This window comes from Mustelus asterias, unplaced genomic scaffold, assembly GCF_964213995.1.
Source record: "Mustelus asterias unplaced genomic scaffold, sMusAst1.hap1.1 HAP1_SCAFFOLD_44, whole genome shotgun sequence".
Lineage (NCBI taxonomy): Eukaryota > Metazoa > Chordata > Chondrichthyes > Carcharhiniformes > Triakidae > Mustelus > Mustelus asterias.
Window position 1 is genome coordinate 1,460,004 of NW_027590121.1, and position 17,176 is coordinate 1,477,179.

At 42.2% G+C, this 17,176-nt stretch overlaps 2 protein-coding genes across 2 annotated transcripts in view; both read right to left on the minus strand.

Annotated features, from left to right (window-relative positions):
- LOC144483022 (uncharacterized) overlaps positions 1 to 17,176 on the minus strand; it is a 1,062,789-nt gene that overhangs the window by 748,919 nt on the left and 296,694 nt on the right. The window lies entirely within an intron of this gene.
- Positions 12,014 to 15,648, minus strand: LOC144482988 (G-protein coupled receptor 15-like). Its single transcript, XM_078201815.1, has 2 exons — positions 15,579 to 15,648; positions 12,014 to 12,942 (listed from the first exon to the last, which is right to left on the minus strand). Exons 1-2 carry the CDS (start codon positions 15,646 to 15,648, stop codon positions 12,014 to 12,016), a joined length of 999 nt encoding a protein of 332 aa, XP_078057941.1.

Sequence of the window (17,176 nt, forward strand, 5' to 3'; positions counted from 1 at the left end):
TGCCATTTCTTTGCCCAAATTTCCAGCCTATCTACATCCTTCTGTAGCCTCTGACAATGTTCCTCACTATCTGCAAGTCCAGCCGTTTTCGTGTCGTCCGCAAACTTACTGATCACCCCAGTTACACCTTCTTCCAGATCGTTTATATAACCGTGGAGCTGATTAGACGTCACCAGTTGATTCTTTCAGGAATGAACCAATCGCTGGAGAGACCGGATATATATGAATATCTTCACAGAAACAATTACAGATTCACCCATTCTGTTTAATTCCGCAATAAACTTGCTGCAAAGATGTAGGGTCTCGTTTTGTATTAAGTTCTCACTGTTTCAGCTCTCTTACTTGGTCAGCCAACAATTTACACAATCTTCCTCTTGCAAGCAACTTCGACATTAATTTAATTTCACTTTGTTGCTAATTACAATGTGATCCGTTCCCTAATGCTATTATTTACAATCAAATGATAATGACATCTTAACGCTTGATGTTTCTAAATTTCTGCAGGTGTCATTGCTGCAGACTCGATCTCACAGGAGCCGGTGATAGCGATGAAGTTTAAAGGAGACTCGGTGCCCATTAAGTTCAACTGCTCAGCAACTGGTGCATATTATATTCAATTTTACCGCCAGGACAGGGAGAAAGCTCCCACCTTCTTGATCCACACTCCCAATTATGGAGGTATTTCCAGTGCCGAGGACGTGGGGCTCCGATTTTCTGTATCCATCGACAGGTCCAAAAGCAAGGGGAAGCTCACCACCCGTGAGCTGTGGCTGTCTGATAGCGCGGTGTATTGCTGGGGACTGAGAAACAGTGACAGAAACCAGAGGGAGCCTCGTATAAATAAAACTGCCGCAGAGTGACAGGGTGAATGGAGCAGCGAATGGTAAAATTCTTTATACGCAGCATGATTCACTCTGTGGTCCCTGTATACATTTTCAGTATTGCTGATATTGACAACAGGAGAGTCGATGGCTTTATGGTATTCGCGCGAGGTTATTCAGAAACTCAGCTAATGTTGTGCGGACCCGATTCAATGAAAACAATATATATAATTAAGAATCTACTGATGACCATGAAACCATTGTCGGAAAAAACAATCTTGTTCAATAATGTACTTAAGGGAAGGAAACCTGCCGTCCTTACCTGGTCCGGCCTACGTGTGACTCCAGAGGCACAGCAATGTGGTTGGCTCTCAACTCGTGATGGGGAATAAATGCTGGCCAACCAGTGGCACCCATGTCAGACACACAGAAAAAGGAAATCACTGGAATCTCTGTTGAAACTGTCCTGATAATAAGGCTAATGGACATATTGAGGAAAAGCAATGATATAATTATTTAGCCTTCCTTAACTTCCGTGTCACAATAAGAAAATAAGCAGTTTTTTGTAGAATGTCAATTATTGAGCATGTTCAAAAAATTCAGTAGCTTCATGGAGCATCATCACATCAAGGGTTATGCAGATAGCGCTGGAAAGTGGCGTTCAGGCTGATCAGCCCCGATCTAACTGAATGGCGACACCAAATCGAAGGACCGAATGGCCGACTGCTGCTCCCATGTTCTTTTACCCCATTTTTCGATATTCCTCCCCAAGTCAATCGCTAAATCTGGAAGTTCTCGCTGTAGGATAGTGACTTTACTGTTAGTTTGTTTACTGTCCGTTATCTCACCACTTGGGTGTCACACAGCACCACTGGGGACAGTTGAAATACTGTGTACAGTTCTGGTCACTGTACTAAATTAGAAAGAGTGCAGAAATTATCTACTAGGATGTACGCTTTACAATGAACGCTTTAAAAATTTGAAGTTCAAGATAAGTTAGTAAATTGAAAGTGACGGTTTTCTTCTTGAATTGACTGACATGGGCTTTCAGTCGAAACACAGTGCAGTTGAACATTGCAGATAGGCCGGTTTGCTGGAGTGTGCAGTCTTCTGTTTCTGTGGTGCTGTGGTTATCACGTTTGCCTCACACGCGAAAAGTCAACGGTTCGAAACCGGCCAGAAGTACTGTTGGATTTATCTCGTTGAGCGTGAGCTAAATCTGCAGAATTGAAGTTCATTGCTCTATATTATGTGAATCTCCATGTTACGTCAACTGAAATGTTTTTCGGAAAATCAGAATTGCTGTATTTTAGGATGCAAAAGCAGGAAATAAATGTATGTACTGCTTATACACATATTCGCAACTCGTTCAATCCACAACAGAATTTAATGGCTTCAGAGATGCAGACTAACATAGTTAATTACCATCTGAAACATGTCTATTAGTATTGTGTGCTCATAAAGACAGACACAAGTGAAACTGTAACTGAACTAGAGGAAATGGCGCACATTTCCCAGCAGCATCTTTTTAAAATTGTTCTTCATGATAAAGGAATGGGAAAAACCACTCAGACAGATGAGGAGATCGGGAATCAGTGGGGACCTCCTAGAGATGAACGAGATTTAGGCGCCAGAATGTTTCACACGCGGAATAAAGAGGCATCAAGTAGAACGAATAGATCATTCTTAAATCTCTTCCCTTGAAATGAATTGGATTTTGTTTGAAAGATGAGTGTGGTCATTCTCAAATAAGCACCATGGGATGAGTATTATCCAGTGACTCGATTTATTTTGTTTGTTAGTCATGTTTGCAATTGAATGTTGTATATTTCAGAGAGGTTCAATTCAGAATGAGGGCATCTGTGTTAAATAAAAGTATTGAAATTAAATGTTGAATAACTACAAATGCAGGATATAACTGGTTGAACGTATTCTACGAAGATGAGATGATTGAGCAGAAATCATTGCTCCCTTTGACATTTGACAGACGAACGCTTTTTAAGTTTTGAAGTTCAAGATAAATTGAGATATCAGGTTGAAAGTAACGGATTTGTTCTTGTATTGGTCCTTCAATCTTACCGTCTGAACCGGCAGCAACACAGTGGAGTGAAATATTGTAGTCAAGCCAATTAGCGAGTCGGTGCTGTCTCTTGTCCCTGTAGCATAGTGGTTATCACGTTCGCCTAACACGTGAAAGGTCCCCGATCTGAAAACGGGCAGAAACATTCATTAGCTTTTCTCATGAAGGGTGAGTGAAATCTGAATGATTTCAGTTGGTTGCTGAACATTATCCGAATCTCGATGTTAAAGCCACGTTATCTTTGCTCTGACCTCGGCCTCAAATGCTTTCTGTAAAATAAGAAATGCTGATTTTTTTGACGCATTGAGAGGAAAGAAAGGTTTCGTTTTGACACTCTGCACATGTTAGCATTTCGTTCAGTCTCCAGTAGAATTTAATGGGTTTATAGGCGCAGACGAACATAGTTAATTACCATCTGAAACATGTCTAATAGTAGTGTGTGCTCAAAAAGACAGACACAAGTGATATTGTAAATGAACTACAGGAAATAGCACACATTTCCCAGAAGAATCTTTTTTAAATCAAAATAAATAAATAACAAAGAATTAGGAATAACCACTCAGACAGATGAGGAAATCGAGACTCACTGGTGACAAGTGGTGTCCCGCAGGGTTCAGTGTTGGGGCCACAGCTGTTCTCTTTATATATTAACGATCTAGATGACGGGACTGGGAGCATTCTGGCCAAGTTTGCCGATGATACAAAGATAGGTGGAGGGGCAGGTAGTATTGAGGAGGTGGCGAGGCTGCAGAAAGATTTAGACAGTTTAGGAGAGTGGTCCAAGAAGTGGCTGATGAAATTCAACGTGGGCAAGTGCGAGGTTGTACACTTTGGAAAAAAGAATAGAGGCATGGACTATTTTCTAAACGGTGACAAAATTCATAATGCTAAAGTGCAAAGGGACTTGGGAGTCCTAGTCCAGGATTCTCTAAAGGTAAACTTGCAGGTTGAGTCCGTAATTAAGAAAGCAAATGTAATGTTGTCATTTATCTCAAGAGGCTTGGAATACAAAAGCAGGGATGTACTTCTGAGGCTTTATAAAGCACTGGTTAGGCCCCATTTGGAGTACTGTGAGCAATTTTGGGCCCCACACCTCAGGAAGGACATACTGGCACTGGAGTGGGTCCAGCGGAGATTCACACGGATGATCCCAGGAATGGTAGGCCTGACATACGATGAACGTCTGAGGATCGTGGGATTATATTCATTGGAGTTTAGGAGGTTGAGGGGAGATCTGATAGAAACTTACAAGATAATGAACGGCTTAGATAGGATGGACGTAGGGAAGTTGTTTCCATTAACAGGGGAGACTAGGACGCGGGGGCACAGCCTTAGAATAAAAGGGAGTCACTTTAGAACAGAGATGAGGAGAAATTTCTTCAGCCAGAGAGTGGTGGGTCTGTGGAATTCATTGCCACAGAGGGCTGTGGAGGCCGAGACGTTGAGCGTCTTCAAGACAGAAATTGATAAATTCTTGATTTCTCGAGGAATTAAGGGCTATGGGGAGAGAGCGGGTAAATGGAGTTGAAATCAACCATGATTGAATGGTGGAGTGGACTCGATGGGCCGAATGGCCTTACTTCCGCTCCTATGTCTTATGGTCTTATGGTCTTATGGATTTACGGGACTTTCCTACAGATGGCCGGAATTTATGCACCTGAATGTTTCACACTCATAATAACAAGCCTCAAGTATAACTAACAGATAATTCTTCTATCTCTTCCATTTAAATATAGATAACTTTGTTTAAAAACTGACTGTGGTGAATCTCAAAGAAACACTATGGGATCTGTATTACCCGGTGACTCGATTCCATCTGTTGGTCAGTTATGTTTGCAATTCAATGATGTTCAATTTCAGAGCTATTCAATTCATAATGAAGACATATGTGTTAAATAATGTATTGATATTAAATATTAGAAACAAAGATCGAAACATAGAAAACTACAGCACAAAACAGGCCCTTCGGCCCCACAAGTTGTGCCGAACATATCCCTACCTTTTAGGCCGACCTATAACCCTCCATCCCATTAAGTCCCATATACTCATCCAGAAGTCTCTTAAAAGACCCAAACAAAATACCCTATTTAATAACGAAAAAATACTGAGTACAATTGGTTGAAATTATTCGAAGGAAGATGAGAATGATGCATTAATGATTGAGCAGAAATCATTGCTTCCTTAGCCATTTGCCGGGCGAACGTTTTATAATTTTGAAGGACAAGGTAAGTTGCGACATCAGGTAGAAAGTAATGGATGTCTTCTTGGATTAAGTGACATGGGCTCTCAATCTAAACATCAGAACCTGCAGCATGACAGTGGAGCTGAATATTGTAATCAGGCCATTTGACGACGCTGTGCTGTCCTTTGTTTCTGTAGTGTCGTGGTTATCAATTTCGCTCAACACGCGAAATGTCTCCGCTTCGATGCCAGGTAGAAACATTCTCATGTAGGGTGAGGGAAGTCTGTCTGATTTCAGTTTGTTGCTGAACATTATCCGTAATCTCAGTGTTACAGCCATGTTATCTTTGCTCTGACATCGGCCTCAAATGCTTCCCCCAAAATCACAAATGCTGACGCTCCTATTTTGGCACCGTTCACAGGTTAGCATCTCGTTCAGCCTGCAACACAATTTAATGGGTTTATAGGTGCAGACTAACATAGTTAATCACCATCTGAAACATGTCTAACAGTATTGTGTGCTCAAAAGACGGACACAAGTGAAACTGTAACTGAAGTAGAGGAAATGGCACACATTGCCCAGAAGCATCTTTTTATTTGCATATATATTTATTTTTGCAATCTTTTAAGTTAAGAGCTACAACGAAAGGTGAGGAATTTTCTTGTGCAATTCTTTTCTAATAACAAGTAACGAAAGCGATAATTGGGTCGCAGCATTTTAACACGAGTGCTGAGTGTTCAGACACAGCTTCTCTGCTTCCTCCTGCACCATCTGACGGCGCCATTGCTCTGTGCCGGGCTTGGGTTTGGCAATTACCCCACCCCTTCCCTCTTCACACCACTTGTTCCAAAAGGCAAATATTCGGGCAGCTTCATTGCACGTTGCTGAAGGTGCAAAAGAAGAACGAAAATTAAATTCAACGAGAGAAACTGAGAGAGGAAACAGGACTGAAATTGAGGAGCAAAGGGAGATGGTACAGACACAAATAATAAAAGGAAGAATGAATATTATAGAGGAAACAATCATGTGGTGATTCTCAAAAAATGTCAGCCGTTTTGTTTAAGTTTTAGTTTATTTGTTTTGTGATGCATATTCCCTAATTATGGGCGATTATGGCCAGATTAGCATTACTCGTCCATCGCTATCTTGACCCACCATCGTGTAAATGGTGACGGTGCTGTTCTGGAGATATTTTCAGGATTTTGAGCGAGAGACAACAAGAGGAACGGCGCTTGTGCCGGAGTTAGAATTGAGTGCGGCTTATGGAATCGCTGGATAACATAGGCAGGAAGTAGGGCCTTTGGGAAAGTGTGTCTGTGCTTCCAGTTTGCAGCGCTGTACAATAAAGTCAGCTACATCTCCATTGCCTATGGAGCTGCACTTTTTCATTTTCAAACATATATTGAATCACATTTTATTTAATCTTCCTCTACCACGCTTCTGGGCAGTGTTTTCAAGATGATCACAACTCGATTTGAAAATTATGGCAAATCCAAGCCCCCCTCCAGAAACTTTTGATCAATCACCTATAATTCGTAAGCCCTCATCGGCATTCCTGATGACAGTGGAAATAATTTCCTAATATCTACATCCAGAGATAAACTCTCATAAATCTGGTCACTTCCATGACAATTCCTCTTAACAGCCTTCTTTCCAAGGAAATCAATTCAGTTTATCTGCTCACTCTGCGACACCTTGGCACAATTGTGACAGATAATAAGAATGGGTATCCTGAATGAGCAATTTTACTCTACAAGTGTCGCACGGTGGTCGATGCCATCAAATAACTCTCCTGTTATGTCGTGTTTTGTCAGGTTTCTTGTGTGGGCTCGTGTGGTTGTGAAGCATTGTGATCCTCAATCCGCAGATATAGAGGGCGCTGTCTTTCGTCTCCACTGCAGAAATTGCAAAGGGAAAATCTGATATTGACTGAACCGACGAGCATCGAATTTTCTTTTGAAAAACTCGGCATCACAGCGTCTGAAGTTATCCGATACAATATAAAATAGAGTGGCTGTTTCGGTTACAGCAAGTACCCATAGCGACCCGGTTCAACAGAACTGGAGTTATGATTACAGTTCAATTCCAGATTAGCTCCCGCAGTAGCCTTCAATTCATGTTGCCCCTATGTGACCGAACTCTCTTAGATTTGACCAGTGAGATAATATATTAAACATCAGGTGACCTTATTGATTACTTGCATTCCCTCCAACATAAGGAACACCAATCAAAATCTAAATATGACACATCGGATAAAGAAAAACGTCCCGATATTTACATATTACAAGGGGCAGAATGACAGAATGTTCACATGTTCCAGAATATAAATAAGAATGGACATCAGGAAGAGCTCAACAGGCATCATCTCTAAACTGCTGTCAAGGTATTACAGCAGCTCACGTGAATGTTTTCTTCACCACGTGCAGAAATTGAAGTTGTTTTTATTCCTTGGGACACGATCAACCAATTGATGCCCTGAAAGTTGCTCAGCTACAAACAGCAGATATGTTCACGTGAGAGTGAGCAAAAAACAAACACAGTTACCGTCAGTCCAGTTGAACAGCAAAGAACGCTTTAAGTGCGTGTTTACGTCACGGTCTAGTACAGGACTCGTGACACACAACCCAGTGCTTTATAAATAGCTACATGACCCTGCTGCATTTCAACGAAATGCACGGTGCCTTGCGGCAATAACTAAGACAGGCCGTGTGTAATATGAACTGTAACAAGGGATAATATATTTTAAGCAGAGCCGTATTCTTATTGAGACATTGCATTATGATATAAGCATGGATGTTGTACACTGCAGCAAAAACTGACACAGAGATTAGTGGAATGTAAACGAAGACATAGTTTAGCTTTGGTGTAATTGACACAGCCAAAGACGAAGTTTAAACACTGACAGGACATTTTCGAATAGAAAAAGATATATTTATCAGTGCGGCAATAGCTAATAGATAGACCAGTGCGACATAAAACTGGAACTGGTCTATCACCATAATAACTGAGTCAGGGGTTCGCCTAATATGATGAAAAACACTTTCGGTTTGAACATAAACAAAGGGATTGTCTTGTCTGCAGTAAGTGAGTCAGATTCTATCACAACATGAGCAAGAACGTGCTTTGAAACAGGACACAAAAAAACAGCATGGTCATGGTGCAGTATAACAGATAGAGAGACATGGTGCAATGATAACAAAGCCAGATCATCCCAAGCAATAAATCTCGAGGTAAGGCCTGGTATAATACAAATGAAAACATGCTCTACTGTCGCACAAGCAGAGGCAAGGCCTAGCCTTTCATAAACTGAAGCATATTCGAATGCAGTAATATATAAGGTATGATAATTCAAACAGAGGCAACCCGGCTACAGCAATGAGTGAAACAGGGTGAGTGTAAATATAAAAAGTTGAATACTGTAATTTCCTATACCGAACAGTACCTGGTATAATGTAAACAGGTTGGTGTATTATGAGCCTGGTGTAACTGTACCTGGACAGGGTCACAAGTATGATAAACAGTTGCTCGATGTGGACCACTAATAAACAATACATGGACAAGAGTAATACATGAAAAGTCACGTTCGAGAATAATATAAACAAGAGCAGCGTCTACTATCATGTCAACCTCGATGTCGCTGAGTGCTTGAATAAGCGAATCAGGCCCTTCTGCCATTATGCTGAAGCACAAATCAATGCATTAATATCTAAGATCGGGCTGACAGTAATGTCAACAGAGATATGCCCAACTGCAGCAATATCTGACGCCGACTCTTCCCTCACGCAAGCAAAAACGTTGTCGTGGAAAAAAATGAAAGAGGGAATATCGGACTTTACTTGGAGACATATTTCAGAGTAGAAATGAATTAGGTAGACGCTGAGGCAAGCACGGCTTGAGACACAGTCCAGGTCAATAAAAAAAACTGATATGCAATCAAGTTCAGCAATTACTGATTCCAGATCGAGTGTAACACAAAGAACAGACTTGATCAAGTAAAAATGAAATGGGAAGTGATATTTTGTAGTTTGCAACGAACAGATAGCGAATGAGATTTACAAAGAACTATAATCAATTACAGTAATAAATGAAGCAGGCCCTGCTGTGATATGAGCAGAAGCTGAAGCTCTTACTGTGACAAGAGAGAGTTCAGCGCAATATCAAGAGAAACATGGTCTAGTGTAAAGCAAATAGAGACATTGGCAAGTGTAGTAAAAACAGGGAGAGGATCTCCATTAAAATAATTACATGCTGCAGTGTATTTTTAACGAAAAGATCTCCTGTAATAGAAGATAATGTCTGGTTCCACTGACAGCTGGTGGACGCAAAATTCAATGACATCAGATTGCAGACGCCATAAAATTAGCTGGTGTCTTTGATTAGCCTGAGGAGGACGCTAAGAGTGTGGAAATGAGGAGAGACAGATGAAATGCATGAACAGGATATTTTGAATTGTGAGAGATGGGAACGTAGTTGCTAATGTACAGGCACAGCAAGCAATTGGGAGATCAAATTGTATGTTCGACTTTAATAAAAGCAATAGATTGATTGACTTTTTTAATTTCTTAGTTTCATAAGTAGGCTTACATTAACACTGCAATGAAGTTTCTGTGAAATTCCCTGGTCGCCACATTCCGGCGCCTGTTCGGCTACACTGAGGGAGAATTTAGCAAGGCCAATGCACCTAACTAGCACATCGTTCACTGTGGAAGGAAACTGGAGCAAGCGTAGGAAACCCACGGAGACATGACGAGAACGTGCACACTCCACTCAGACAGTGACCCAAACCGGGAATCAAATCCCCGGCACTGTGAGGCAGCAATGTCTAGCACTGTGCCATAACGTTGTCCGATAGAAAGATAGATAGACAGGTAGAGAGACAAACAGAGACACAGACAGACAGATAGATAGGTAGATAGATAGACAGACGGACAGACAGATAGATAGATAGACAGACAGACGGATGGACGGATGGATGGATGGATGGCTGGATGGATGGAATGGTAATGCCGGTGGTTCTCCTGATCAGCTTCAAAGCAGCTTCTGTCGACTTTCAGAGATGGTAGACTTGGGCGAAGGTTGAAAGTATTTTTAGGTGGTGACAGCGAATCTATCGATCTTACTGTCGGACACTGTAGAAGATTACAGCACATTGAGAATCAATGAAGAAAGATACAATGAGCCTGTTCAATCCCTGACTCGACATGCAGACTGAGGAGACAAGTCCACGGGCTTGAAAAGTGACAGCAACACAGCCAATATTCCTTAAATATGTTATTGAAATGTGTAAAGTACACAGTCCGTGTAGTTTGATAGAACAATATATTATTTCGGTTTGTTAAGAAGTTGCGAACACATTTCTTCCAGAATGTCCAGCATAATCGGCCCTGCTCGAAGCAGAAGCAGTTTGTATTATTATCCCGTGCCATACTTGCGGTGGGATGTTTTGGCAGGTACCACATAGAGGAAGATTTACGCTATCGCTCTTTCTCTGCTTTTATGGGACAGTAAGAAGTTTAACAACACCAGGTTAAAGTCCAACAGGTTTATTTTGTAGCAAAAGCCACACAAGCTTTCGGAGCTGCAAGCCCCTTCTTCAGGTGAGTGGGAATTCTGTTCACAAACAGAGCACTTTATGGGACAGTGCAGAGTGGACTTAATTTTGAATCTACACCGGATATTCATTGTTATTATTGGACGCAAATTGAAATTATTTGGAAACCATTTGTATTCCTACGTTTCTTTATTTGGTTTCGTGTCCGGAGAACAAACTTTCTGATAAATAATGGCCATTCCAATCTCCATCTGCTTAAACAATTATTCCAGCATCACAACATCGACGACACAGGAAAAGCAGTTCCGTGGCTGGCAAACTCTCTCGGACATCCTGTGAAAGTTATATTTCTGTTGACGTTTCTATATTGAAAGCCATGCACTCAATTACATATGTGGAAAATAGATTGCAGCTGATACAAAACAATAAACAATTCTTAATGTTAGCAAATATAGACCATTTGCTTCTTCATCACTTCATATTATTGCATAGCCATGCCTTTGTTTAACGTACACTGGAAAGAGAGAGAGAAAGAAAGAGAGAAAGAAAGAGAAAAAGAAAGAGAGACAGAAAGAGAGACAGAAAGAAAGACAGAGAGAGAGACAGAAAGAAAGAAAGAGAGCCAGGGAGAGAGACAGAAAGAGAGAAAGAGAGACAGAAAGAGAGATAGAAAGAGAGACATAGAGAGAGACAGAACGAAAGAAAGACAGAAAGAAAGAAAGACAGAAAGAAAGAAAGAGAGACAGAGAGAGAGACTGAGAGAGACATAAAGAAAGAAAGAGAGACAGAAAGAAAGAGAGACAGAAAGAAAGAAAGACAGAAAGAAAGTAAATAAGTAAGTAAGAAACCCCTGGATTGAGCGCACTCCATACCTAAGGATGTGCTAAAGTGCACTGAAACAAATTGAAAACTCTTCTGCTGTAATGGAGGAATCGAGGCCGCAAATGTGTGAACAGCAAGATTCCATAAAAATGGAGATACATAATAAATACAGTTTTTAGCGGTGTTATAAGAGGGAAAGCTATTGACTCAGGGCCCTGGAGAGAACGTCCCTTATTCTTTTTGGAAACAACGACAGTGGTATATTTTACATTCTATCTGAGATGGAGGACACATGGAGTTCTTCAGAATCTCAGCCAGAAAGACTGTCCCTCTGATAGCTCAGTATTGCAACAGGAAACTGTCGACGCTCGATGACTGGTTTTAAATTTACCTAGCCTGGCAAATGGAAATCAGGAGTTTCTGATTCGAGAGGAAGACAGGGCGAGAGAGGAAGAAAGATAGATCGAGAAAAAGGGAAAGGCAGGCGGGTGGGAGACAAGCAAGAGAGAGCCGGAGAAAGGAAAGGGCGGAAGCGAGCCTCCCCTGTGCAAATGAAATCAAGCGAGGTCGTTTTTCTGTTTATGTTGCTGCTTAAAGCAACCAGTGACCATGGTGACTGGCCACATCAGCACCTTCATCATCTCCGCTCGAAACTTGGTCTGGGCCACTGCATAGATGAAGACGTTGTTGCAGGAACTGAGCAGCTGGAGCATGTTGGTCGTCTCCTGAATGATATACTGTGAGTCATTGAAATCGAGGCTGTTGAAGTAGCCCTCACCTGTAATCTGCACGTAGAGAAAATGTCCGACATAAGGAGCCCACAAGAGGAGGAAGCTGAGCGAGATGGCAAAGAGCAGGACAATGGATCGCTTACGGTTGGCCATCTCCGGGTCTTCCTGACTGTCGGAGCCCCGGAGCCTCCTGCGGGCTCTGCTGGCCGCTAAGATGTGTTTTATTGTGAGGGCGTTGAGCAGCAGAATGAGTATGAATGGGAGGAAAGGGGTTAGGATGTGATCCAACCAGTCAAAGGCCTGCCAGAAGGGCGAGGTACTGAAGCTGGCTTTGATATCACAGAACCAGGCCACCTCGTCCCGGATGAACAAGGGCTGGAAGGTGAAGTAGAAAGGAATATTCTTGATGCAGCTCAGGGCACAGACTATTCCTATAACTAGCAATGCTGTTTTCTCTGTGCAGTATCTTGTCTTCAGGCTCTGACAGCTGATGGCCACAAAACGGTCGATGGTAAAGCCCACTGTCAGCCAGACTGATCCATCCAGTGTGACAAAAGCCAGAATCATGGTGAGAGCACATGCAGTGTGGGTGAAAAGCACACTTTCACCAAAATAGATGCGCCCAGTCCGATTCAGGATGACGCCGGTGATGATGACAAGGAAATCGGTCACCGCTATTGCCACCAGATAGTAGGTGATACACCGGGAGAGTCCACACCGTCCATGGCATAAGGTTATGATCGCCACAAAATTCGCTGTTAGAGATCATGAAACAGTGATATCACCGAGCGGCTACCCAAACATTAGCAATTTACTCATGTAATATATTACTGTATTCTTTCTGATCCGTTTCTTTGTTACGTCCAGGCTACTAAATTTTCCAAAACCTTTCATAATTGTTCAATATCTAACACGGGATTAAAAATTACTGACACATGAGACACTGCTACGGGTCCCACTCCGAACTGTGCTTTCTGGTCACTGAGTCAGTCCCCAGAGCTCGCTATCGAATTTAAACTCATGCAGATCAAGAAGAAATCAGATATTGCTCTTGGGGCTAACGGGATCAAGGGGTATGGGGGTAGACGGGATTAGGATATTGAATTTGATGACCAGCCATGACAATAATGAATGGCGGGGCAGGGTCGCAGGGCCGAATGGTCTGCTGCTGCTTCTATTTTCTAAGTTTCTATGTTAGAACATTTGCTGCCAATGGTTTTAATCACAGTAAGATCCAACAATCCATCAATCCCATTCACGTGATTTCCATTGATACTCCTTCTGGCACCGTCTCCCTTTCAATCGTCTCATTGTTTCAATTTTCAAACAACTCCACTGCGTCGCCATCCCGGCGCTGTGATATCCTGGGTACGATGGGTTTAGAGGGATATGGACCAAATGCGGGCAATTGGGATTAGTTTAGGGCTTTTAAAAAAAAGAGCGGCATGGACAAGTTGGGGCGAAGGGCCTGTTTCCATGCTGTAAACCTCTATGACTCTATGACTCGTGTCTGAGATCGCAGCATACCTCCATTTCTAGCATCATGTGTTTGCCCTGATTTAATCCCTATATCAATGGTGGTTATGTATTAACCATGTATTATGCACCGTTAATTGAAATACTATGTTGACAATGAGGACTGCTCAGTTGGGGGAACTCACTACACGACAATTATTACATACTTCCAGCGATCAGAATGTTAATTCGTGTATCACTGAATGTATTCAGGTTGTATTCACATGGCAGGTTGGTTAAGAAGGTTAAGGCTCATGGGATACAAGGAGAAGTGGCTAGATGGGTGGAGAACTGGTTTGGCCATAGGAGACAGAGGGTAGTGGTCGAAGGGTCTTTTTCCAGCTGGAGGTCTGTGACCAGTGGTGTTCCGCAAGACTCTGTACTGGGACCTCTGCTATTTGTGATATATATATAAATGATTTGGAAGAAGGTGTAACTGGTGTAATCAGCAAGTTTGCGGATGACACGAAGATGGCTGGACTTGCGGATAGCGAAGAGCATTGTCGGGCAATACAGCAGGATATAGATAGGCTGGAAAATTGGGCGGAGAGGTGGCAGATGGAGTTTAATCCGGATAAATGTGAAGTGATGCATTTTGGAAGAAATAATGTAGGGAGGAGTTATACAATAAATGGCAGAGTCATCAGGAGTATAGAAACACAGAGGTACCCAGGTGTGCAAGTCCACAAATCCTTGAAGGTGGCAACACAGGTGGAGAAGGTGGTGAAGAAGGCATATGGTATGCTTGCCTTTATAGGACGGGGTATAGAGTATAAAAGCTGGAGTCTGATGATGCAGCTGTATAGAACGCTGGTTAGGCCACATTTGGAGTACTGCATCCAGTTCTGGTCGCCGCACTACCAGAAGGACGTGGAGGCGTTAGAGAGAGTGCAGAGAAGGTTTACCAGGATGTTGCCTGGTATGGAGGGTCTTAGCTATGAGGAGAGATTGGGTAGACTGGGGTTGTTCTCCCTGGAAAGACGGAAAATGAGGGGAGATCTAATAGAGGTGTACAATATTATGAAGGGGATAGATAGGGTGAACGGTGGGAAGCTTTTTCCCAGATCAGAAGTGACGTTCACGAGGGGTCACGGGCTCAAGGTGAGAGGGGCGAAGTATAACTCAGATATTAGAGGGATGTTTTTTACACAGAGGGTGGTGGGGGCCTGGAATGCGCTGCCAAGTAGGGTGGTGGAGGCAGGCACGCTGACATCGTTTAAGACTTACCTGGATAGTCACATGAGCAGCCTGGGAATGGAGGGGTACAAACGATTGGTCTAGTTGGACCGAGGAGCGGCACAGGCTTGGAGGGCCGAAGGGCCTGTTTCCTGTGCTGTACTGTTCTTTGTTCTTTGTATTTTATATCAGAATTCATTAATCTGATTGTTCTGTGGTAACTCATTTTCCAATATTGCAATAAGATCAGTGCACGAACATACAAGTTACAACATTATAATAATGTTGTAACTTGTCATCCGCAACTAATAATCCACATAACACGAGAAGCAGTAGATTGCATTTTTTAAAAAAAATAGAAAACCCAAATTTCAACAATATGACAAATCAATGCTCATACAACATTAATTGTGTTACAATCCATGTGTCAACGATCTAATAAACGGTATTTATATGAATGTGCAGCATAATGAATAAAATACTATCTTATAATGCCCCGTATAACAAGTTGAATTAATGCACCAAAATTTACCACACCACGATATAATACCACATAAGGCAGCTATAGATATGGGGATTCGGTTGAAGCCCCTCACACGCAGGCAGGACTAAATATTGGAAAGCTAATGTTGATTCTGAAAAGAAAACAATCCTGCAAATTCTCAAAAGAAAAATAACGCTATTGGGATTCATTACTTACCAGGGACACCAATAACAGCAAGGATTGGATAGAACATAGCAAAGAAGGGTCCATTCGCTGGTGCATGCATTGTCTACCAGGAGCTGATGGATTCTCAAGCCGTATTCCTTAGATCTGCGACACACTCAAACCCTCCCTCATTTATTCTAAATGAAAGGCCCCAGAGGAATAATAATGTTGCAACATACATCTGAGTTCCCTTCGCTAAACAAACAGATTAACTCACAGTTTCATGACTTCCATTTTGTAATATTCACAAGTTTGATGATCACATTATATTGGTGGGTGAATTGTTGGCTGAGAATGGCGATGGGCGGCATGGTGGCACAGTTGCACGACTATACAATGGCACGACTGCTCACAGTTCCCGGGATCCGGGCTCGATTCCAGCCTTGGGTCACTGTCTATGTGGAGTTTGCACATTCTCCCCGTGTCTTTGCGGATTTCCTCTGGGTGCTCTGGTTTCCTCCCATAATGTGGAGATGCCGGCGTTGGACTGGGGTAAGCACAGTAAGAAGTCTATTTTGGACTTTAACCTGGTGTTGTGAGACTTCTTACTGTTCCTCCCATAATCCAGAGGTGTGCAGGTTAGGTCGGTTGCCCATGTTAAGTTATCCCTTAGTATCCCAAGGTTAGGTTTGGGGGATTGGCAGGGTAAATACGTGGGGTTACGGGGTAAGTTTGAGTATGTCGGTGCGGACTCGATAGGCCGAATGTCCTCCTACTGCACTGTAGGGATTCGACGATCGAGCCACTCAGCTTAGCTATGTCCAGAAAACCTGTTTTTTTGTCTTTCAGAAGGAAATGCTGACAATAGATATTTCTATCTCTGCCAGCCTCCCAATCTTGCTTTTGAGTGTCAGACTATTTCATGTGTTTAGTTTATTGGTAAGCCTTTCAGTGATTAACGCTTCAATTTCATCTGCATATTTAAATAATTCAGATCTGAATTATTTCAACAAAAATAGCGAACCTGGAAGAATATTTAAGCTGGAGATTATCACGCGCAATACTGAGTCATATAGAAACTGTATGTGTTCTGCTAAACTCCAAGTGCAGGAAGAACCTCCAGATACTCGGGTTCAGAGTTTCTGATGCAGTAACAGATCAGTTGACAAATGATCTGGTACAAGATAAGCAGAGACATCGTCAGGTGAAATAGGAACTGCGGCATTGCATGGAAATATAACAACATGTTCAGTGGCAACCATCAACAGCAGCAGGGGAAATATAATTAAAAAGAGATATATTCTCGTACAATAACAATTAATGAGGCTGAGTTCAAATAAATTCAGACATGTGTCGAAAGTATGATTTAGCGTCTATTTTAATAGGAACATGGTCATGGACTGGTACAGTGAAACTGGACTAGGGCCTGGTGCAACTCAAAGAATGACAAGTTAACTAAAACTAAAATCCTGGACATGGCTTGGAACAGTGTAGTAGCAACAGAGGCAAGGTCAATCAAATGTGAAATTGAATGTCATCTAGTGAAGTAAAAAATGAGACAGGACCTAGACAGCGTAATATAAACAGAGACCGTGTCTCGCTTAAGCAACATGAGACAGGATCAAGTGTAACATAAATAAAGACAGTAT

What these genes read in the sequence shown, in the direction of transcription:
- LOC144482988 (XM_078201815.1), bottom strand. Translation starts at nt 15,648, where the DNA reads ATGCATGCACCAGCGAATGGACCCTTCTTTGCTATGTTCTATCCAATC. An exon ending in TGCTGTTATTGGTGTCCCTG is followed by an intron (nt 12,943 to 15,578) that starts GTAAGTAATGAA and finishes GATCTCTAACAG; the next exon opens with CGAATTTTGTGGCGATCATA.